This window comes from Astatotilapia calliptera, chromosome 13 (assembly GCF_964374335.1).
Source record: "Astatotilapia calliptera chromosome 13, fAstCal68.1, whole genome shotgun sequence".
Classification (NCBI taxonomy): Eukaryota; Metazoa; Chordata; class Actinopteri; order Cichliformes; family Cichlidae; genus Astatotilapia; species Astatotilapia calliptera.
This window is the reverse complement of record NC_137434.1, coordinates 20,515,362-20,538,836: the sequence shown is the minus strand read 5'-3', so window position 1 is coordinate 20,538,836 and position 23,475 is coordinate 20,515,362. Positions and strand designations below refer to the sequence as shown.

The following is a 23,475-nucleotide window of genomic DNA, read 5'->3' as shown; positions in this document are numbered from 1 at the left end:
ACACAGATCTCCAGAGACCATCTCACCATAAGACAAGGGGGAAGAGGATAAAACTCTGACTGTACTCCAACTCAAAGGACTTTAACACTTCTTTCCCTCCCAACCCCCCCACCTCTCTCGAATAAGCCCTCTTGTGTTTTTTAATTGGCAGAAATTAATCTTTAGGATGTAGATGGTAGATTTACATTCATTAAAAGTCAAGAGAGGAAGCCAGGCTTGATGCTAATCAAATCTGCTTAATTATGCTTAACATGAGTATCTCCAGGGGGAGAGAGAGAGAGAGAGAAAGAGAGAGAGAGATAGCTAACTCGAACTTTTTACTTTTTGCCTTTGATAACTCCTGCTGAGTATGGCCTTTTCCTTGGCAAAAAGAAATGTCACGACTCTCTTTCTCCATCTGTAGAAAATACACCGATAAAGCCATTAGTGTTGAGAAGAGCTGATTCATGTTGTAAATTCCCACCTTTAAGTGTTTAATAGGTAGTAAAATGTTCGGTTCTAACCTCCCAGGGCAGGGCTTTGCACGTTTTTAGCCATCATCTGATAGGCTTATAGATTCGTTGATCTATGATGAACTCAGTCAACTTTGCACAACGGTATAAACAAGGACCTGATGAGTAATATGCCAGCCTAGAGGAAAGCTTCGCACCTATAAACTGCACCGCTAGGTTACAGTTTAATTACATTTTTCATTTTACCAGAGAATACCACTGCAGGATGAACTGGTGGGAAGTGACTTTGTCTCGCAACAGGAAGGTCATGGGTTTAATTCATACAGCAGCTATTGTGCTTAAATTCCCCTGAAAAGAAAACAATGAAGTAGCCCAATACTCAAGTCACTCAAGTATAAAAACACAGTGTGGCACACACAGGAAAACTAATTCATACTTCACTCTAACGTTAATCAAAGCTTGCTCGCAGATCTTGAGAAGTACAGCGTGGTCCTCATTTATTTTGAAGTCTAAATTATCCATTATGAGCACAACACACCTGATTCTCCAACGTAATTATCTTTTTGGGTTATGCGAGCAGCATAGTTTTTAAACTCACTAGAATAAAATGCATGGAATAAAATACTTACATTTTTTAATTGTAAATCTGACAATATCATAGCAGTGAAATGCCAAATCAGTGGTATCCTTAGTCTTTGAAGTGCTTTAAGTTCCTCTTCCTCAGCCTATCTATCTTGACCGCCTGGGAAGATTTTCCCTTCACTGAATATTAGCCTACTGAGTTAATTAATGTTTAATATCTTCTTCAGGACCTCTAATTGTACCAGTAGTATTATAATTTAAGTTTTAACCTCCAACATTTCCCTCACTTTATTTTTATTGTATTATATAATCCTTATTAGTTTGTTTAAATGTTTGTTATGTTCGGCGGACTTATTGATTATATTAAAGATTTCCTAGGAAATAACAGTCAGATCCCAAGTGAGTTGCCCCCGCCAGAACAACGAGCTCGCCAGAGATTTAAATCCAGTTTAAGATGCTTTTTCCTTGCCGTTTCATTGCCTGAATCAAATACACGCAGCTTCCTTTAAGATCCCAATTCTGGCTGCAGTTTTCTTCTTTTAACAGTTCATATTTATCTTGCCACGCTGCCACCATGAGCCAAAGAGACAAAGATAATGTTCATGTTGTGTCGCTGTTTGAAAGCCAAGCTCTGGTCCTTTCCACATGTCTGTTTTGGCCAGTGAGCAGCAGAAGCATGAGGGAAATGTGTAGGTGGTTAGATCAGCCGATGAAGTGTAAATACCACTCAATCTGTTCTCATTAGAGGAGTAAAAACATACGAATCACTTCGCCTCTATTAAAAATGCCCCAGGGTCCTAGTTAAGTGTGTGTGTGTGTGTGGTCATATATGTGCTTGTGTGAAAGAGAAGGAGGGGGGTAATGACAGAATGATGTTTTGGCATTTGTGTCTGCAGTGGGGATCTGAAATGCCACCACCATCAATGCTGCTTAATTCTCAGAAACATACACTTAATCTGAACAGACAATCCGTTCCGACAGCCACTGTCATGATTCAAATCAACTTGGAGTGAAGAGTGTGCGTGTGCTCTTGTGAGTGAGAGAGTATGTTATTGTGTTTTGGTATGTCATTAGGTGCCTGTGAGCGTGTGCGTGTGCATGACCAAGATATCACACATCCATTCCACATTCCCCTATGATAATGTGGATTGATTATGGATATGATAATGAGAGGCCGGCGCGGCGTCGCGACCTTCACAAGGTCTAATTGAAACAAGCGTTGGTCCTCCGAAGCACTTATCAAGTCACACAGCACATCATTAATCACGCAGAATACAAGCTGTCACTGTAACACACATGCAAACACACACACACGCGCGTGCACACATTCTCTAAATTTTTCTGTTTTTCTAATATACACACACACACGCATACTCTCCATCTCCCTTCTCCTTTCTCTCCCTCTCTCTTACACACACACAAGCGCACACACAATGCAAGCTGTCACTACAATATGCCTGGCATTGTCTTCTTTTAAGGAGAGTGGACAGCTCGTCCACCCTCCATCTCTATTTTCTACAAGAAAAGTTGAAGAACAAACAAGCTGTTGGAGTTAAACCTTACAAATAAGAAAGAGGAGAGGGAGATTGTTAAAGCAATCCAGCAAACAGAAACAGCTGTTCACTCCAGAAAAACTCTCCTGAAATTGAATTAGCACAAGTTGTTTTACTACCTGCTTTTATTAGAAGACAATTTAACAACCAAATGTGATTCCAATGTCTGATTAAGGCAGCATATGGTGCCTACCTGTTAAACACAAAGTGTTCAGTACCAGCTTAACGCCTCAGTGAGTCACTCGAATAAACTAATAAGCTCAATATCATATTAGTCATTACATAGTCCAACACACAAAATTTCAATCTGATAAAAAGGTGGTTTCATTATCATCACAGGGAAAACACAAGGGAGTTTGCATGCGCTGCCGATACCATCATCAACTTTGTTAATTGTTATTCAATTAACTGCTTTTGTTAATGAAACCAATTAATACTTTAAAACAAGCAGGGAGATATACGATTATTATGCATCTATGCAGAGCACAGCTAATTACAACTGTAAATCAATCATTTCCAAATTAATCATCTTGGAAAATGTCCAAAAACAACAAAGTCACTAAAAGACTTTGGAAGTTTTTTGCTTTTTTTTTTTTTAAACATATTTTGATTGCCATGCTATTATCTTGTCTAATGATTGTTAACGATCCTTTAAAGAGTTTATGATCCAATTTCCTTGCTATGTAATTGAATTGGAACCTAAACAGTATAATCTTAAGGTTTAAAAATGTGCCCAGTATTTAATCAGCGGTGGAGCATTGGCGAAATCACTAACAAGGTCACAGAACTCCTCTTGGGGCAAATACAGTCAGTGGAGCTTCACCTTGCGGAAGGATGAGGGCCAAACAGGCTCAAACCGTTACAGAAATATTAATCAATCATTTCAATACAGACCTCCAGGATATGCTCCACTGCTTAGTAATGACATTTTTTTTAATCAGTGTTAGAAGAACCGTTTTAATTTCCTGCTTAAGTTATCCTTACTTAAGTAGGTACACCAATTACCAGTAAAGGATCTGCTCTACAAATATTACTTCAAACAATACTGGAGTGCTGCTATTGAGGCTAATGTACTACTGCACAATCTGTACTGTTATGATCAATAGTTTGTGATAGCTGTGAGATGGAATGGATAAACATTTTTAAAACAATAACCAAACCCACCACCGTGTAAAAAAAAAAAACCCCACAAAAAACTGTTGCTTTCTGCTTATGGTCCCATGGCACTTGCTCTAAAACAAGTTGATGCCATTAAAGCAATAGTCTCGAGAGAATCTTTAAAAAATTTAAGTGCCATTATCCTGTACTAGAGACCATAGTGCCCACTGCACAGCAAAAGATAATACTTACTAGCAAAATTAACTTGAAACCTAAAAATATTCCCATACAGAAAAAAGGAGCCAAAATTACTGTACGTTAAGTGGATCCCAGTTGCTTATGCGTTCATGTAACACACATTTTAACGCAAGCTATGTGGATATTATAGGTTTTAAACCTAATCCTTGAAATATTGTAGCAGAAGTATAAAGTCGCATTTAAATTACTGAAAAAAAGGACTGAATACTTCTCTATTACTTCCCATCACTGTGTGGATTGTGCAAATGCAAGTATCTTAGTGGTGGTAAAACATTTGTTAGACATAGAATATTTCAAATAGTGAACTTTGTCTCTTCTTTTATAACTCAATTAAATTTTTTTTAATTCTTACCACTACCACACAATTTTAATAACTTGTCAAAAATGATGTTTTCTTTTAAACCAAAAATTCTAGCCTTCATGGACAAACAAAGCCACGTCTCTGTAGGGAACGCCTCACCCCAGCCTATTTATTGCTGAAGGTAATTAGTGACCTGAACACACAGAGATTTTTGACTTTTGTTTAAACTCTGCTTTAAATTAGTCTCTCCACTGTAGTTGTTTTCATACGCCAATATTGCTGTAATTTAGGTTTGGAAAAACATCAACAGACCATCTCTCCCTTTACTTAGAGACCTTCTAATCAGTCCAGTCTAATTATTTTCCTAATATCCACTGCACACACCTGAACTGTAATTGCTGCACATAGATCTTTCACTTTTAAATGAGACTGGCCTCATTTATCAGAAAAAATAATCCTCGCCCTGGATAATTATCAGACATACAAATATAAACACCTTTAGAAGTTTTTACGTGAGGACCCGCTCACCTCTTAAGTTGATACAGTCATGTGACCTGACCAGTGCCCTAGTTGAACACCTCTTAGATGTTCATGCATATATGGACGCTAATCTCTGTTAGGACTGTGGGATTTGGGAATATTTTGTTTAACAGAGATCAAAGTAGCTGCTAGGATGAGGAGAAACCTTCAAACACATCAAACAGAGGGCAATACATCCCGAATCCCATGCCCATAGTAGCCAATCAAGCCGTGCATAACAATTTTCCTTTTGTAAAAGAAAAAGATTCCAGGTTTTGGTCTTCCTTCATCAGCATCTCCTGTGGCTCACCCCCCACCGAGACCTGGGGTTGTTTTGGCTTACGGACTATCAAGCAGAGCCACCGTATCGAGTCTGTATGTCTCTCATTCTTGGTTAAACACGGTGTTGGTAAAGAAGAACAGAGAGATACTGTGTTAGGAGATCAAAGCAGCAGTACAGAGATTTAGACTCGGAGCCTGTCAGTCAAGATGGCGAGACAAAGCAGAAGAAGACAGAAATGCTTACACACACACACACACACGTGCTCTCCTGCTCAATCGCTGGCTTTCTCTGTGGCGTGCCTGTGAGCGGTGAGGTGTTACTGTCAGATGGCTTAGGGGCTACTCATTTGTAGACATCTACAGCACCGCATGAACACCTAAGCTCTCACACATAAGGGGACACAGACAAGCTACTGATAAAAGCCTGTGTGAATAAGAGGTCTCCTCTAGCCTATATATGGCCTGTGGAGGAATGTTCCCTGCTCTCAGCATTTTCTCTCGTCTCGAAGATGAATAGATCTATTTTAAAGACAGGACAAAAACAAAACAATGCATGTGCTTGTACGTGATTTAGGAGTTTTATTCCTTGTTGATCAAAGATGTGTTTTCTTTTTTTTTGGGGGTGGGGGGGGGGGCAAGTTTGCAGTATTCTCCAATGATTTTTGAGAATAGAGCACAGACGTAAAGGAGGAAAGATTTCAGAGCAACAGTGCATCCTGCTGTAAAGAATGACCCTTGTTCAAGTCTTCGTTTTTGAAGTGCGTCCTGCACGGTCTGTTTTTGTATTACACTGTGCAATGTTCCGCCAGTATCTTTTCCTTTTCACCCAGTCTGACAGGAAAAATAATTTCCTTTGTAAAATCCTGCACAAAGATAACCTCCCAATAAAAGGTGAAGGGGTGCAACTATGAATTCATCGGGATGGATTTGGAAAACTGGCTCAACATAAAACAAAAATAAAGAAATAAAATGTGAAAAAAATGTGATTTTAAAAAGTACCTGATTAAAATCACAGAAATGGTGAGTCAGTAGGAAAAACTTGGTGGAATAAATTACAACTGTGCAAGCTTCCCAACAGCGATAAAGACCCCTGACTGTAATAAGAAAGACAACACCACCTGGTGGCCGCTCACTGTAACACTTTAATTTACACTTCATCTGCTACATGTAAAACAAAAATGGCAAATGTTGAGAAAAAACAGAAATGCAAAACTAAAACAATTCACAATATATTATAGATCTTAAAAAAACAAAACAAATTAATGATCAGAAATCGAGTCTGCACTCAAATTAAGGCAAGAAGTCAATTATAGCCTGAAGTAACAGGAAACACATGGAGTATGTCTATATTTGAGACAGAATGGTTGCGTATGAGCTCATTTCAGGAGAAGACTACATTAAAAACACAAAAGAGAAGCACATTAGTCACCAATTAGACACACAGTGCCAAAACGGAGACAAATCTGATTGGCTGGCGATCCCATGTATGTACACTTGCAGGTAGGAGGCACGATCCCATTAAAAGGTCCAAAAACTTAAGTGATCTGTTTTTATCTTCAGTTTGTACAGTTCTCGGAAGCCTGAAAGAGAAAATAAATAAAATGCTAGTTAGTCATCATCACGACTCATATTTTTACCAGTAAAAAGCATAGGACATCTTTGCCAAACAAAAAATGAATGGGTGGGAAAAGATGAGGAAAACACAAAGGCTGCCTCAAAATTAATATCACACATTACCTTTGATGTGGTTTTTCAGTCTCTGCGATGAGAACCAAAGAGTTTTTTTTTTTTTTTTTTTTAAATTTAGCACAAACAGAAAACTGTAAGCGAAATCAACACAATTAACAGACCAACCAGAACTAAACCTCTCAGTCTGTACTGTCTGTCATTCTGACATACACTCACACCTTGATAGAACCGGGATGGACCACCTTTGGCCTTCAGCACTGAAATAACTCTTCAAGGCACAGACAGAGATTTCAGTCCATACTAACATCACAGCATCACACAGTTGCTGTGGATTTGTCAGCTGCACACCTATGATGCTCTACTGGGATCTGGTAAATCTGGGTGCCATCTGAATACAGTGAAATAACCAGTTTTGGATTATTTGAGCTCTGTTAAATGAAGATAACACACTTTGGTCATTAAAGGGATGGATAAGCTCATCAACAATACTGTCCGGTTTCCACTAAGGGGCCCAAAGAGTGCCAAGAAAACATCCAACCCGATTACACCACCATCAGTGTCCTGAATTCTTGATAAAAGGGCGCCTTTGCAAACCGTAGCCTCAGTTTCCTGTTCTTAGCTGACAATAATGCCACCCAGTGTGGTATTCTGCTGCTGTGGGCAATCTGCTTCAATGTTCAGCACATTATACGTTCAAAGATGGTCTTCTACATACATTTGTTGCAACAAGTGGTTCTTTTTAGTTGCTGTTGCCTTCCTATCAGCTCAAAGCAGTCTGGGGATTCATGGCAGGAAAATCCCAGTAGATCAGCAGTTTCTAAAATACTCTGACCAGCCTGTCTGACACCAACAACTATCCTGTGTTCAAAGTCAACTAAATCACCTTTCTGATAATTGGTTTCAGGTTCAGCAGGTTGTTTTGACCATCTCTACATGTCTGCCTAAATACATCAAGACGCTCACATGTGATGGGTTAAGATGTTTGCTGTATTGAGGACTTGAGCAGTTGTACCTAATAAAGTAAGTGTACAGTAGGTCGCTTTTAGATCAATGTTCCTGCCAGCGTCATACTCACAGTAGCCTGATGACACCGAAGGACACGTGTAGAATATTTATCATCAATACCAAAGATTAGTTTGCTTGTGGGCTTGAGCACTGACCACATTTGCTCTTCATGCTTTTTATTTTTGTTCTCCAAGCAAGGTGTGTGTGTTGTGTGTGTGTGTGTGTGTGTGTGTGTGTGTGTGTGTGTGTGTGTGTGAGAGAGAGATTTTGAGTACTGGATGGTAATTCTAAGAACGCTGTATGTATCCTTTCATACACAGCTTGAGAGAAAAAGAGATCTCTCTTTGGAATTGGGGAATAGAGAAAATGCAACATACACAAGAAACGCCAAAAATTAGAAATGAGTGAATGGGACAAAACGCTTTTTGCATGTGCTATGACTGTTTATGGCATTTTCTATTTGTTAAGGAAACTGCATGCAGTAAGACTTCTGTTGAGAGATATGAAAAAAAAAAATGTTACAAAGGCTCACTTATAGTAATGACTTTTTTTGCAAGTTGACTGGGGTGGTCTTTTAGACAGGAAGCCAACAGATTATAGATGCAGCAGAGGATATCTGAAAGGGGCCAATAGCAGCAGGTTAGGAGAGAACTTTATATAAAAACCCCTTCTGTGAATCTGGTACTTCATATCCTGATATGCATTAAATGACCAGAGTTTATTTTCTGGACGACATGTTAAGCCTCTTTCAATGAGCAAAATAATCTTCGTTGGAAGTATGTGTTTAAGATTTGGTTATATTGATTCTTATATCTATGCAAATCTAATAATATGCCCATAATGCTTTAAAATCAGGTGTTTTGCTTACTTTGTGTCGGCATATCTCAGTAAAACTGCAATGGAAAAAGAGGTTCTGTCACCCTACACCAGGCCGCATCTTTATAAACATTCTTAAATTTCAGATGTTATCTTCACACACACACCTGCTGCAGGCAGTTCACCTTTCAGCCTGTCACACTGCCATTGCTGGTGTTCGCTTTAGTATTGACATCAATTAAACATCTGAATAAGTCTGGAAAGACTCGGTTGGCTGGTGTGATGATAAAAAGAACAGGTATTACATATTTGAGGGATTACACACAACACTTTTCTTAAACATAATGGATTAAGTTGCTTAATTATTCCCAGGAGAAAGTTTTCTCCATAAAATGACCTGAAACTCATTGTTTCATAATTATAGAATTTTGTCTCATATTATATAACAGCATAAACCTATACAGTCCCACACACAGAAACAAATCCCTATCCTACTGAAGACACGCATATGATCTTTGCTCTAGTATTTTTCTTTAGTATTTAGGCATGAACACAAAGTATGCTGGGCTGGGGTCAGCATTCGCTCAGCTTTAACATCACTCTGGGTTCTTGGCTAGATTAGCGTTAGCATATCGTCTGTGCAGGTGCTTGTAAAGATCTGTAGTTAGGTTAGCAGCAAAATTCAGTTGTTTTTGTCCTGGACACAGTTTGCAATTTACCATCGCACTGGCTTTTAAAACTAAAGTATTGTTTAGATCCATGCTGTAGACTGTGTCACTATTTTCCTCCTCCAGCGCCATGAGAACTGATAAGCAAATCTGATAGGCAGGCAGGCTAACAATTCCAAAGAATTTAACTACTTGGACCGATTCACACAGACAAGTGACTGCCACTGTGAAAAGTATTAGTATTTTTCTAAACACATAGTTTCAAGCATATTTAACATATTTCAAACAAATGGTCTCGCAGAAATCACCTCTTCCTCGATGTCAAAAAGAGATGTTTGACTTTTAGAGGAAATTTAAAAAAAATAAAATAAAAATAATGCACCGAAGCCCATTAACGTTATAGGCAAGGATGGTAAAACGGTGGACAGGTACTTGAGTGTTCACTTGAATGAAAGACTGGTCTGGAGGATAAATAGTGATGCTATGTACAAGAAGGGTAAGAGCAGACCGGACTTTCTAAGCTCAAATTCAGTTAGCAGTGGGAGGCAGCATCAGTGCCAGAGATGCCAGCAGGATCAACAAACTAATCCACAAGTTTGGAACCATCATTGGCTGGAATCTGGAGTCATTTAAGTCAGTGAGGGACAGGAGGTCACTGAACAAACTGCTTACCATTATGGCCAACTCACTCCATTCCAAACTACAGAGGACTGACTCTGCGTACATAAAAAAAAAGCATTCCTACTGTTCTCTATAAAACTCTACAAGTCTCCTTTACATAACTGGTGAAAAAAGGTGAAACAAGATGGCAGAGATATTTCTGTATCAAACCTTCTTCCTGTGATTTCTCAGATTTATAGTGTACATGTTCTTTTGCCACTGCAAAATTAATGCAGACAGACCTGTGTTCAAATTGGAATCAAAATTAACCTAACCCCATGCATGTCTCTGGACTGTGGGTGGACTGCGAGTACCTGGAGACAATATGCAAAACGTCATACAGAAAGGACCCAGACTGGATTCATGTTGCACTACCTTTCCTAACAAGGAATCAAGTATAAGCCTGTGGTACCTTTAATAATGCTGTAGATTATACCATTTTTATCCTTCTGCCGCTTTAACAATAATTTCCTTGTTGGCTCAGTAAATTATCTACATGTATATACAATGTGAGCTGATTAGCTTTAAGGGAGGCTGTGTCTGTACCTTGAGGGACTCGGAAGCTTTCCGCAGTTCTTTGATGACTGCAGAAAGGGCTTCTGGGTTGATTCCCTGCTCACACAGTCTCACGCATATGGACAGAGACTCCATATCCAAGCCAGTGTTGAGCAACCTGGAGATCTCCAGCAACACTGTTGGGGGAGGAAGTAAAAAGAGACACAGCTATGACACACATGCTAAAACGTACTAATAATAATAATAATAATATTATTATATATATATATATATATATATATATATATATATATATATATATATATATATATATATATAAAGATGAATTTTCAACTATTACACAAATACACAAAACACTACACGCAGAAATTTCATATTTACCGTCCATCGTCTCCCGTACTGCGTTTAGATTTGCGTTTGCTGCACTGGCCATAGTGATGGATGATTATAGCTAGCCAACGCTTGCTAGCAAGTGGCTGACAAATTAAGATTTAGAGACACAACGCAAAAAAATCAGCCAGATTTCAGGCGTTTCGTATACATTTAGATTGAATCAGCAAAAACCAGGCTAGCACAATCACGTAAAGGTCAACATAAGATCCTAGCTAGCTGACAGCGCTCATTGCCGCTACTCGCGAAAGTGTGCTGAAGGAAGTGACGACATGAAATTCTTCATTGGTTACGCGAGCTTCCTGCGACGATTCTATTGGCTAGCCTGCCTTGTGGGCGAAATTAAAAAAACGTTTGAACTGGTCTCTCTGCTGATTGTTTGCTGCTGGCTTTTCAATGAATATTGCTGTTAGAGTTCCGGCTCGTTCACAATTGTAAGTACCAACAGTTGTAAGGCAAACGTTATCTAGTTCTTGTGTAAATGTATAAATAACTTAGGGGTGAAGTGAAATGTGTGAAGCTAAATCCTCTTTTTAAAAGCTGCTTCCTTCGAAGGTTTGTTAACGCTATAGAAACAGAGGAAGTAATGTAGCCAACGTACTAGAGGTAGAACAAAACGGAAAATCTTACAACGAAATAATTTTAGTGTCTTTTTGTATTTGGATTGTCATTTATCGTCATCCCGATTTGGATATTTCTTGTCAGCTAAAATGGGGGACCATGCGCAGATCCAGATCACTCCAGAGACTCCAGGCAGGCCCTCCATTAGAAACCCCTTTGAAAGTCCAAACGACTATCACCATCTTCGCGAACCGCTGGTGCCAAGTCCATCTGTATTTAAGTCCCTACCTTGTAAAGCTGTAAGTTTTAAATTTACTTCATATCATCTACTCAACTCATTTACTCATGAGTGGATGTAGTCTCTTAATAATTTTAGACTTGTTTAATTTACCCAGACTCCACCTAAGTTTAACTGGTCTATTGATGAAATGGCCAGTCTCCTACCAGTGCACATAGACCCAGAGGAAATTCAGCGGCAATCTTTTTACCTCAGTCAGACAAGGTAAGTGATGTAATACGGCTGACACTGTGACAAATGTGAAATTCTTTGAGGAAGATCTGTATTGTTTTATCTTGTGATTTTAATACCTCCTCTATGTATTAAACCTGGGGAGCTTATTAAAGACTCTATCAAAGTGAGTGGTCTTTCTTTTAGGACGGATTCGGACATTGAGGAAAAACGTCAGAATGCTATTGAGCAGGTAACCAAATGTCATCTTTGCTAATGATACAGACTTTAGTGTACCCAGAATTTATAGATTCCCTTTGTACTGATGTCATTATCCTGTCTCCAATAAAGTTTTTCACCAAAGGAATAATTGTCCCTTCCCCCTGGGCTGCACCAGAGACCCGTAAAGTCCCTCAGATTTCTAAGAATAGTAAGTTGTCTTATCGTTTATGTTACTTCTTAATTCTTGTAGGTTTTGTATTTGTATTTATTCTGTTTTTATCCATAGATTTCTGTTAAACTCTGGTTTTGTAAAAACTTTTATTTTTAATGTTGAAGGTTCAATGTCTGCAATGATTGCAGAGGAGCCAGAAAAAATTTCAGGTCGGTTACTTTTTTTTTTTAACGTGTTTTGCCTTTTTTTTTCTTTTACCTACTTTTTATATATATACATAACTTTGTGTGTTTTGATCTACAGTTGGATGTCAGACAACCCTTACATTGCCTTTGGCTTTTGATTTGGAGAAAGTTCTAGGTAAACCTTGACTAAACACCAACAGGATCATAGTGAGAAAAAGAAAATCAAACAATCTGCTGTCAAGTCACTGTTTCTGTTTTTTGTTTTTGTTTTTTCCTCACAGGGGAATATTACTGTTATGAAGAGGTGTGTGATCCAGTGCAGGAGAGTCTGAGCAGCTCCTCCTTGCGACGAAAACTATTCCTTGATGGCCAAAATAGTTATAGTGGCTCAGACAGCTCGAGCCCTCCAAGTCCAGAGAGAGGCAATGCCGGTCAGGAAAAGCCATCTCCCAAGAGAGGAGACTGCATTGAAGGTTCTGAGGGAGAAGCTGTATCTGCTATCTTTTCCTCCCCTTCGGCCTGTGGTGTGTCAGCTCCGACGCCTTCTACAGTGAGTAGAGGAGTGTAGAGATTTCATATACACAACCGTTACCCAAACGATTTATTTTAGGCATAAAATTCAAGAGAAAAAATGCATCTAGAGATCATATTTTGCTCAACGAATAATTTTAATAACAGGAAAATGAACATTGACACTGTTAGCCTTCACCCAGGCTTACATTAAATAGTTGCTGTTGATTTGTTTTTGTGTTTTTGCTGCCTTAAAGGATTGTGAGCCTACACAGGTTTTTATCTTCTTTGTTAAGCAGTTTACACGTAATGAAATGTGCTATATAAATAAAATTTCTATTGCTATTTTAGGGTCAGTTCTCTTCGAGTCCCATCCAGCACGGACGCTTCCGGGATTGTAGCCTTGGCAGCATCGACAGTCCTCTCTTCCGTGATAGGTCCTCTCCTGCTGGCCTCATCTCCCCCACAATTTCTCCTATTGTTGCACATGCAGAACGCACACCTGTTGGCTCAGGTACACAGTTGTAACTAAAACACTAGTTACACTTTGTAACTAAAATTTTAATATCCAAACAAATCAAAATTGGAGAAATATTGGCTAAGGCTACATCCACACTGACACGGTTTTGTATTTAGTGTGTCTGTGTGTGTCATCAGTTTTCATCCAGCTAGTAGTTTTAAATCTTCCTCTATAATACATAATCCTTTGAGTATGGTGGTGATGCCTCCATGTGTTTAGTTGGTGATATTATAAAATGCAGAATAAGTTGCATTGCAGCAAGAAGAACACCTATAATTTGGTCTTTACATTAAATTAGCAACTGGTAATCGAGGCAGATGTGTCTTTATCTTCTGAATGGGGTCGTGCTTCAGGAATGTTATGATCCAATAAAGAATATGTGACTGAGAAGACAAAATGTTGGTAAAAAGGCAAGTAATTGTTACTGTGTTCTTTCTTTAGCTGAGAGAAACCAGCCTAGCTGTTTGACCCCACGTGGTGCCCCCTTGGATATAGTCGCTTCCTGCAGTGAGAGTCCATTTGTTGAGGGTTGCTCTCCCATTCGTAGCTGCTCCCCACACCAGCTCCATTGCCACAATGAACCCCAGCGCATTTCTCGACCCAGGCCCAGACCTAGAGTCCGCTGCTGGGCTTCCCCTCCCCTCATCTCACCGATCCTCAACCCTAAGCTCCCAGACAATGAGGTGGCTGAAGAACACCTCCCCTCTGCCACTCGCTCTTCTTTCCCCTCTATGGAATTAGATTCATCATCACCCCTGACACAAGACTCTCACCCCACCAACACTGAGAGGGTTGGCGTGGACCCAATGGAACCTGTGAAAATGGAGGAAGGCAAGGAGACAGAAATTGAACCGAGGCTCGAGTATGAGGAGGACGAAGGTGTGGGGCCTTCCGAGCAGCTGACCAGCTCTCGCATGGTTAATGCATCAGCAACAGAAAACTCTCATATGTTTGTGTCTCTCCTGGCAGAGGGAAGCAGCATACGCTACGATTCTAGCATGCAGGTTTGTAAAAAGAGCTTAATCCCAGCAAGGATAATTTCATATTGATGTTTTGGGTAACAGAATATTTCTGATTGACTGCTTTTTGCACGTGTTCAGGTGGACAGCGGTTATAACACTACCTCAGCAGTCAGTCTTATTGATGGCACCAACAAAGACTGTGACAAAGAATTCTTCAGTTCACACATGGCAGAAGACGCCTTCCAAGTCACTCGACACACTAAAGTAAAGGTACTGACTTTACACACAATCACAAGAATGTGGATATTCGAGTTTGTGCCTTTAGATCTAATTGTTCCTAAAACTATTAGTTATTATCCGCATTAAGTTTTGATGCTTTAAAAAAAAAATTGCTTCTTTCATCCATTGTTTAATAAAATTTAAGCAACTCTTCACTAAGAAAAACTCAAGATTAGACACTTTAAACAATGACCACATGTTCGTGTAACAGAAAACCCTGAAGTGTGCTCTAGTGTGTACATTGTATATCCTTACTTTCTTTTTCTTTCATTAAAACTAAGTTTCTTCTCTTTCAGGTGTTTTTTCCGCACCACTGAGGCAACTGATAGATGGATTGAAAGGGATTCTTCTTCTAGTGAAAGCATGTGCTTAATATGTTGCAATCAAATATAACAAGGTTTACACTATGTCTAAAGCATTTATGGTAAATATGTTTGGTTAGACTGAATTGTGTTAACTGTTAAATGAGGTATGAATACAACCATGGGGTTTCACAAGTTACCTGACTGGAAGCAGTTTCTTTAATCACAGGTTATCAAAGGGAAGTCTAATCCACAGACAGGTGTACTTTTGAAACCAGCATAAAACTATCAAGTCTGCATTCAACTTGCACAACGATAACCTTCCTGAAAGCTGTATTGATCCTAGCACCATTTTTGTTGTTTGGGGAGGTTTGTTTTCTTTTCATTTGGTGTTGGATGTACGTTGACTTTCTGGCGACATCAGATCTGAGCTGTATTTATGATTTTTATAAAACTTTTTTTATCATGTTGTTTTGATACTGAGTTGTTTTATATCACAGTCTGATGCACTGAATAATGTCACTAATGAATTAAAAGCTGACTGAGCCATTTCTTCGCTCTGTTTCTAATAGTTAAATTCAGTTTCTGGATTATTGTCACATTAAGTTGCGTTCAAGTTTGGTTTTTTTTGACTGGCTTCAGGACACGTTGTTTTACGGACCTCTGCACAGGGTGTTTATTTGCTAATAATTTAAATCAACCCAAGGAATAAAAGTAAAACAAAACTGTAAACGGTGAAATCTTCCAATATTTTGGCTTATGACTCCATTCAAATCATGTTTGAAAATAATTCTGAGAAGTACATCAAAAACAATTATTTTAATAAAAAAAATTTTTTTTTTTAATGACTATCATTAAAATACCTTTAATATATAAGACAGCTTACTCTTCCAACAAATGTTTTAAATCATAAGAGCGAAATTTTACTCATTAGAAAAGAGATTTTTTTTTTTTTTTTTTTTTAAAGCAAAATAAAACAACTAAACTTTATCAATACATCAAACAGTCCAAGCTGGAACATCATGTGGTTTACGTGAAAACCGAGAGCTCCTTCCTGGGTCAGTGGTCCAATTTTTGTTTCTTGGCTGGTCTTTCAGTATCTGGGGCTGGGACACTCACACCAGGGATCTAAAATAAAACAAACTTTTATTTCTAGGGAAAAACCGAGCACATTTTCTTATCATGGTTGACTGAAATCTGTATCTTAATAGTATTCAATTTATTCTGAATACTTTTAACTGTTAAAAGTTCAGTTTTGGTCTTTCTTACCACTGGTTCAATCAAAGCCATGCGGATCTTCTGGTGCTGAATATTGGAGTCATCTAGGCTGATGGTGACCTTCACCTTGTCGAATATGTGGAACTTGTGCTGTTCTACAGACAGAGTGGGACCCTACACACGTGCAAAAAAACAAAAACCATGTTAAACCTTACTGACTTTCTATGCATAGCTGACTGCTTTTAAATTTAAAAAGAGAAAGGTGTTTATACCTCTTCCTCAAACACAATGTTTGGGGAAACCTTGTCTTTTGAGTCAAAGAACACAGTTCCCTCCAAGCCAAACTTTGGGATGAGTACGATGATTGCGTTCTTCCTCACAAACAGAACGAATCCTTCTTCATTAAGTATTCCTCGGCTCTTAAAAAACAACTGCAGGAAAAAAGGGGTTTTAATATGAAGCAAAGACAGCCAGTTCACACAGTTCAGATGCTGATATGCGTTTACCTGTGTGTGGAAGGCCACAGAAGCCCGCTGTGCATACTGAGACATTTTGTGTCTGTAGTTGAGGTTATTGCAGAGAGCTGACTGTTTATGCTTGTCCATTAAATCCGGGTAGGTGGTGTCTGCACCTATAGCCACTGCCAGCAGTCGGTGCACGATGATATCAGCGTACCTGAGCACAAGATAAAAACCATGAAACCGGATGACAAAAGAGTATATTAACAACTGATCCATAATCAATTGTGAACATCTCTTTGTTAGAAAAGCCTGACGTACACATATTTTGCCAAGATGTGTAGAACATCTGTTTTCATACCTCCTGATAGGGGACGTGAAGTGCGTATAAATGGGCGAGGCGAGACCATAATGATGGAAATCGCTGTCCATGCCAGAACAAAAATAGACGGCTTGCATCATGCAGCGAGTGGCCAGGATGCGCAGCAGCGTGTTAAAGTATGGGAATCCATCCACTTTGGCTGCATCAAGCGAGTCAGCCAGTGCCTTTGCTGAATCTGTGTGGATCTTGACCTCCTGATGGGAGTTGGAAACAAAAATGTTGACACATTAAAATATTTTTCCTATTAAAAACGTAACCATATTTACTAGTTTTTCTACTTAATGTACTGCTGTGATTCAACTAGAAGCAGAGACTTATGCAGTTGCTTTCCAATGTGAGAGAAACCCACAAAACTATTTCAAATTAAAAATGCTCTTAGTCAGGATCTTGAATTAAAGCTGCTTTACTGACACAATGTTCTTCTTTCATAGCAGGAACTCACATGACTGTTTTCCTTTGCTCACCTTAGACTTTGCAGCTTTGATTAGGATGTCATAGTTAGACGGAGGTGGTGCTGGGTGTTTCCTCAGCAGAGCGCACTCTGAGAATTCATCGTAAATCTTCTGAGCAACTGAAATATTGGCCAGCAACATGAACTCTTCGACCATTGAGTTTGTCTCCCTAATGAACAGGAGATGATTTTATTTACACTCATTAAAAACACAGCATGACTCATACGCTGAAAAATATGAAGACAAAGAGGCTTCTGCAGAGAAATGGATTCTGCAGAGTGCTCCTTTTCAAAGTTACCTACATGAGTTCTTTGGTCTGAAGATCAATGGGGTCGTGAGTTTCACTGTCCATGTGAAAACGGACCTCTAAAGAGGACAGTGTCAGTGCCCTAAATGATATCAAAATGAGATTCATGTGAATTACAACAAGTCTAAATATCCAGCTTTTTGCCTTTGTTTTTTACTATTCTTTCACTTTGGTCTTTACCCTTTCTCTATCCTCTGCCTCTTGAGGATTTTAGCTAGTTTGTTCAGACCCCGTAGGCTTTTTGTTATATCGTCATTCTTGTTGGTGTCATCAATCCTCATCTGGGCCTCAGCATAGGTCAAAGATGCCTGGACCAAAACAAAGAAAATCATCAATAATAGTAATAATAAACCTTACTCAGAAACAAAATTATTGCATAAAATCTAACACAAAATGGTAACATTAAAAAAAAGGTATAAATTTAAAAAACAAAATGCTAACTGTCCGTGTGTGTTGGCACGATACCTTGGAGTTAATAACACTTTTTGTGAATCGAGTCTTTAGAATTTCAGCCTTGTGGTTTATTTCCCAGATACACGAAAAGGCGAGTCTGGTGAAAGCAAATAAAAGAACCAGAATTAGACACAAACAGTCTAAGTACATTCATTTTATTCATTTAATGGGAAAAGGCCGCGTGTATGTGTTTGTGTCACTACCTGTCCACATTGGACCGCAGAGAACAAAGATTGGAGCTGAGCAGTTCAGGAACCATGTCTATCCTCTGCGAGATAAAAAATTAAACACACTGTTAAAAATCAAACATGATCAGATGATTTCAATAAAATACAAATAAGAAGAAATTTGCTCATTTGCTTCTACTATTAGAGCCATTTCTAAGTGAAAGGGCCCTAATAAGCTTGTTTTCACAGTTTCCTGCAGTGTTGAGAAAAACACAGCACAGTGCAATGCAAGCATGAAGACCGGAGAGCAATCGCACAATCAAACTTTGAAATCAGCACGGTATTACGTACATTCGGTGTGACACATATTTATGTGACCAATAAAAATAGACCAAAAATGCAGAGTGACAGGGAGCAGGAGCTACATTCGACTTGGTAAAACAAAATCTGTGCACATGGAACGGATGAATGGAGGTCTGCAGGGATTTGGACTGGATTTTATGGATGAAAAAGGTGATGTATTATGGCATGTTCTGTGAGAAGTTCCAGTTGCACTACTAAATGTTATAAAATACTGACAAAAGCCAGCCCAGTCCCTTTGAGATCAACGCACTCTAAGATTTCTCCTGCACTGATAAAACTGCATCGCATTAGCTGACTTTTGTGACAAAACATTGAGATCGAAGAGGTTAAGGTGCTACAGAGAAAGTATATTTCACTTCTACTTCCTCCCAAAGTAAAAGAGTTTAACTTCAGTCCTAAATTGTTTCACCTGACTAATTAAAATAGTTGTCAGCAGAGTGCTTCCTTTTTCTCTTCTGTGGTACTGCTGTTGATATCGTGGTTTAAAACGCATCAATGAAGGATGCGAACATGCGAGGTGGACTTTCTTACTTTGCCACACAGGTACACTGTGGTGCCACGGTTGGCTGCCTCTTTGTCTAGAGCGTTGCCAGGTCTGATGAAGTGGCTGACATCAGCAATGTGGACGCCCACCTGTTGCAAACGAACATGGATAGTACATCAAAAGACTCGCATATACAGTTTTACAGACACAAGTACTTTTACTAATAGTGTATTTGTACCTCGAGGTTTCCATTTTCCAGCTCTCTACAGTGCAGAGCATCGTCTATATCTGTGCATCCTGGAGGGTCCACACTGCAAACTGTCAGAGGCCTCAGGTCCTCCCTTTTCATCATGTCCTGCACCACATACATTTACATTCATTTATGCACAATTGTATATGTGCATGCTGTCAAATTATAGGTTGATGGACCAACTGATGACTTAAATAATATACCTGTGCTCCATTTATCTTAAGGAAAAAAAATGTTACCTCTGGTGTGATGGCCCACGGCATCTTAGGGAGGAAACTGAGTACTGCCTGGGAGAAAGCCTGATGAGGGACATCATGCTCCAGTAGCAGCACCTCCTCTTCTGTGTCCTTCTCCCCTGCACCTCCCAAACTGCGTACAAAATGACCCTAAATAACAAAAATAACAATAATAAAATAGAATGTTTCCATGGACAAATTGGTATTCCTTGAATTTTATATTTTCCTGTAAATGTTGTGCTAATTTTTTATATTAAACTTAACATAGAAATGGTAAGTAGATATGCAGGTTCCAATTATTTGACAGTCTGAAGAGATTCCAACTCACATTTGGATATCTGGAGTCTTTGGGCCAGCCATCAATGGCCACCATGATCCTCTGGCCTGACAGTGTGGATGCCTGCCGCGTTTCAATGCGGATGCGTGGGATACGGCGGTCTGCTGGGGTGAAAAGATGCCGAGTGGACTGAAAGAACAGGAAAAGAATAGGGATTGTCAGTGCTGACAATAAGAGGAAGCACAAAACTATCTGTAACTACTAAGTTGTATTAATTTACGTCAAAGACGCATATCAATTTTGAGGAATGTTCCATATATTATTGAGCAGCTTTAACGTACCTCTTTGATTTGGGAAACATTCAGCATGCCACAGAATGGCCTCCAGTTTCTTTTGATGATCCCCACCACCTTGCCAGTGGGCTTCCTCGCTGCCTCGACTGCAGCTGTTCTCAACTGCTCAAACAACAAGGAGATTATTAATAACACTCTAAGACACCTTTATACATTCAAACATCTACACCAATACTTATTTTAAATTATATTCCAACTAAATTATAAGAAATAAAAAAAGCAAACAACTCAACTATAAGCAAATATACAGATTTATCTAATACCATCTTCTTCCATAAAACTTACTTTCCCCTCCTCTTCTTCAGCATCCTCATCATCCTTTGCGGTGCCTTCATCCTGAAGGACAACTGAGGACGGTGCCACCCACTCACTTCGCGGCAAAAGCTGCACAGCAACCACATCCTGATGCACTGCTCTGTTGAGGTTCTGAAGACCCTGGATGAGAACCTGTGAACAAATAAAAGGACCGTAGAGAGCTTTCAGCATGCTTTCACGATTATTTGCACAGAAAATTACAAACTTAGACTGTTCGACATGATCAACAGAACTATATATTCACAGACAGATGTACATGCACACAAACACACACACACACACCTCTGTGCTGTCTTCTCCCTCTCCCTGGACAAACACAGTTGCCTCCAAATAGTTGTCTCTGCTGGCCCTAAAGGTGCCTTGGAGGAAGGAGCTACTTTTAATTCCTGTTTGGATTCTGGATAGGGGAAGGTGCTCTGGAAATAACACTTTACTGCTAGTAATTTCATTCTGATGGAGGAGAGACAAAGAATACCAAAAAAAAGAGGTTAGGTTAAAAAGAAAATGAGATATGTAAACAGGAGAAACAGATTCAAGTTCAGGTACAGACACCTGACTTTTGTATGTAACAATTTTAGCTTACCTTGTCATCACTGGACAAGGCCAGGCGATCCACAAGCTCAGGGTTTGCTATCAGACTCTTGACATATTCTTCACCTATAAAAAAATTAAAAAAGTATTCTTATTACAAACTGTTAAAGCTGATGTCATTTAAAATTAGATTAAATTTAAAAGAACATAGTTAGAAGGTCTTTTCTTGCTGAAAATGTGATACATTACATTTGTACACCAGCAGGCCGTTGTCCTGTGCTTTCTGCTTGTTCCCTTGATCATTGGTGAGGAGGACCACCTTGAGACCATCTGTGTCAGACTCAAATGTCTTCAGGTGCTGGCTGTACCATTTGACTGCTACACGAATTGCCCGGTCATTTCGGTCATTGGCACTCTCCCCTGGTTCACGTTCAATGAATGTATCTCTGGAAGAGCAGGAATTATAAGGATGGATAAAATAAGGTATCGAGCTTCAAAGTAAAATACAGTTTCATGCCTTTTTAAAGTGATCTGATACCATGAAGAAGAAAAAGATCTTTCTACTTATTACTTTTGTGTGTGTTTATTTTTGACAATACTGTGAAATTTGGATGTCATTATGATGTTAAAAATGCCAACAGTGTTTCTCTACCTGTGGTGTTCATTGGTAAAAGTGTAGAAGCGTTTTTCTTTCTCGTGTATAATGTCCTTCAGGCGTTTGTAGACGGGTGCACTGCGGTGGCGCACCTCCTGCAGTACAGTTTGAAGGATAATCACATTGCAAATCACAGGATCTTCCAGTATATCGATCTGCAGGACAAAGTGTACACAAAGTGTTAGGGAATCAGGTGCAATGCTTAAAAGGAATCTTTCACCTAAATTGATGTCAGATATCTGTTCCAACTGGTTAATAAGAACTGGCCAAAAAACACTTTCTGAATATGGTCAGTCTTTTTTCTTGAATAATAGGCAAACAGTCACTACTGATCACTACTCAAGTCAGTAAAAACAAAAACAAAAAACCCCAACTTTTATTAAATTTGTATTGAATCTGTAATTGTTACTATATCTGCTGATCTCTCTGTTAGGTCACTTTTGAAAAAGATATATAGGTGTGTAAAAAGGAAAATATTGACATTGGCCAGAAAAAGTGTTATTTGTCAATAACATAAGTTTAATGGCCCCAGTTTGTGCTTTTTGTGTCTTCTTCTTGTGACTACTCCCCTTTAGGGCCCCCCAAAGCAGATCATCTCACCCTATCCTAGAACTGTCTGTTACATCCTTTGCAAGTCTTCCTTAATTCAATCCATGAAACTGCTCTGGCATATTCTCTTTTGTTGCTGCCTCGCCTCTCTAACTTTGTATGCAAACTGCTTAACCTGAACTGTCCTACTAATGTACTCGTTTCTAATCCTGTCCATTCTGGTCACTCGCATCTTCTACTATCTACTACCTCGAGCACAGCCATGATTTGTGCTTCTTCTATAGTATACTGTACTTTTAGGGGCATCATCGCAGTACTTGAGTCACAAACTTGCACTATGTGCCTAGGGAAGAGAAGTCAAAGCTTACACGTTTAGAATACCATATTCAATTGTTTGAAGAAATTTGATGTCACTTTTTACTACCTGATGAAGCACCACATTGGTGTCAGGGACCAGATAATGTGGATAGGAGCAGAGACTGCTCTCCATACACGCGTCTTTCTGCAGCACCGTGGACTCCTGTTTGCATTCAGTGCAAACTTCACTCCCGCACCAAATATCATCCCTCAGATAATGCTCACGCACTACCTTCATCACCCCACCCGACCGGGTCTTCTTAACGAAGGTTTTAGACTTCAACATAATGACGATAATAAACCGAAAACAGATAAAATTCAGATGTTTTCTGCTACCAACTGATGGTAAGCCTTCAGCTCCCCATGTGTAAACTACCTCTTTGGCCCGACAAAACTTTCCAAAGGTTTTGAGAAAAACGCTGCGTCTAACTTTACGCGTTTTTGATCGTTTATATTCCCATTTATAATCTTCTGCATTTAGAAATCATGTCGAATAAGAAGCATGTTATGTCGAAAAACACAAAAGTATTTTTCAGCATTGTGTAAAATATTATACATGTTAAAAGTTAGTTTTGGCTGGCCATCTAATTGTTTGTTGAAAACAAATTCTTAAAGGAAACAGTTGAATTATTTGTCGCTGTTGTTATTATAGCGACCCCCGTGTTAGGAGGGGGTACTGCACGACGGTATATCGTTATCACGTACAGAGAACTCTATG

General features: G+C 39.1%; 2 protein-coding genes across 3 annotated transcripts; one reads left to right on the top strand and one right to left on the bottom strand.

Moving 5' to 3' along the window:
• Nucleotides 1-11,083: 11,083 nt before the first annotated feature.
• bora (bora aurora kinase A activator) lies at nt 11,084-15,499 on the top strand. Of its 2 annotated transcripts, none has more exons than XM_026189738.2 (12): nt 11,084-11,223; nt 11,495-11,649; nt 11,746-11,852; nt 12,006-12,051; nt 12,150-12,228; nt 12,357-12,401; nt 12,496-12,552; nt 12,659-12,927; nt 13,239-13,401; nt 13,849-14,411; nt 14,508-14,639; nt 14,945-15,499. In XM_026189738.2, the coding sequence occupies exons 2-12, from the start codon at nt 11,500-11,502 to the stop codon at nt 14,963-14,965; spliced, it is 1,632 nt and encodes a 543-aa protein (XP_026045523.2). In that variant the 5' UTR covers nt 11,084-11,223; nt 11,495-11,499; the 3' UTR covers nt 14,966-15,499. The 2 variants fall into 2 exon arrangements, with proteins under 2 accessions (XP_026045523.2, XP_026045524.2); XM_026189739.2 differs by lacking the exon at nt 11,084-11,223 and adding an exon at nt 11,256-11,395.
• Nucleotides 15,500-15,767: 268 nt separating this feature from the next.
• dis3 (DIS3 exosome endoribonuclease and 3'-5' exoribonuclease) lies at nt 15,768-23,185 on the bottom strand. Its single transcript, XM_026189736.2, has 21 exons — nt 22,825-23,185; nt 21,849-22,006; nt 21,446-21,642; nt 21,249-21,322; nt 20,948-21,115; nt 20,636-20,797; nt 20,339-20,452; nt 20,049-20,186; nt 19,724-19,870; nt 19,473-19,589; nt 19,282-19,383; nt 18,424-18,488; nt 18,233-18,317; nt 17,948-18,075; nt 17,763-17,849; nt 17,473-17,629; nt 16,988-17,202; nt 16,675-16,843; nt 16,441-16,599; nt 16,220-16,342; nt 15,768-16,078 (listed from the first exon to the last, which is right to left on the bottom strand). The coding sequence occupies exons 1-21, from the start codon at nt 23,041-23,043 to the stop codon at nt 16,010-16,012; spliced, it is 2,853 nt and encodes a 950-aa protein (XP_026045521.1). The 5' UTR covers nt 23,044-23,185; the 3' UTR covers nt 15,768-16,009.
• Nucleotides 23,186-23,475: the final 290 nt, after the last annotated feature.

What these genes read in the sequence shown, in the direction of transcription:
- bora (XM_026189738.2), top strand. Translation starts at nt 11,500, where the DNA reads ATGGGGGACCATGCGCAGATCCAGATCACTCCAGAGACTCCAGGCAGG. An exon ending in AGTCCCTACCTTGTAAAGCT is followed by an intron (nt 11,650 to 11,745) that starts GTAAGTTTTAAA and finishes TAATTTACCCAG; the next exon opens with ACTCCACCTAAGTTTAACTG. An exon ending in ACGCACACCTGTTGGCTCAG is followed by an intron (nt 13,402 to 13,848) that starts GTACACAGTTGT and finishes TTCTTTCTTTAG; the next exon opens with CTGAGAGAAACCAGCCTAGC.
- dis3 (XM_026189736.2), bottom strand. Translation starts at nt 23,043, where the DNA reads ATGTTGAAGTCTAAAACCTTCGTTAAGAAGACCCGGTCGGGTGGGGTG. An exon ending in CGGCCTGCTGGTGTACAAAT is followed by an intron (nt 21,323 to 21,445) that starts GTAATGTATCAC and finishes ATTTTTTTATAG; the next exon opens with GTGAAGAATATGTCAAGAGT. An exon ending in CTGAAGAAGAGGAGGGGAAA is followed by an intron (nt 20,453 to 20,635) that starts GTAAGTTTTATG and finishes TTGTTTGAGCAG; the next exon opens with TTGAGAACAGCTGCAGTCGA.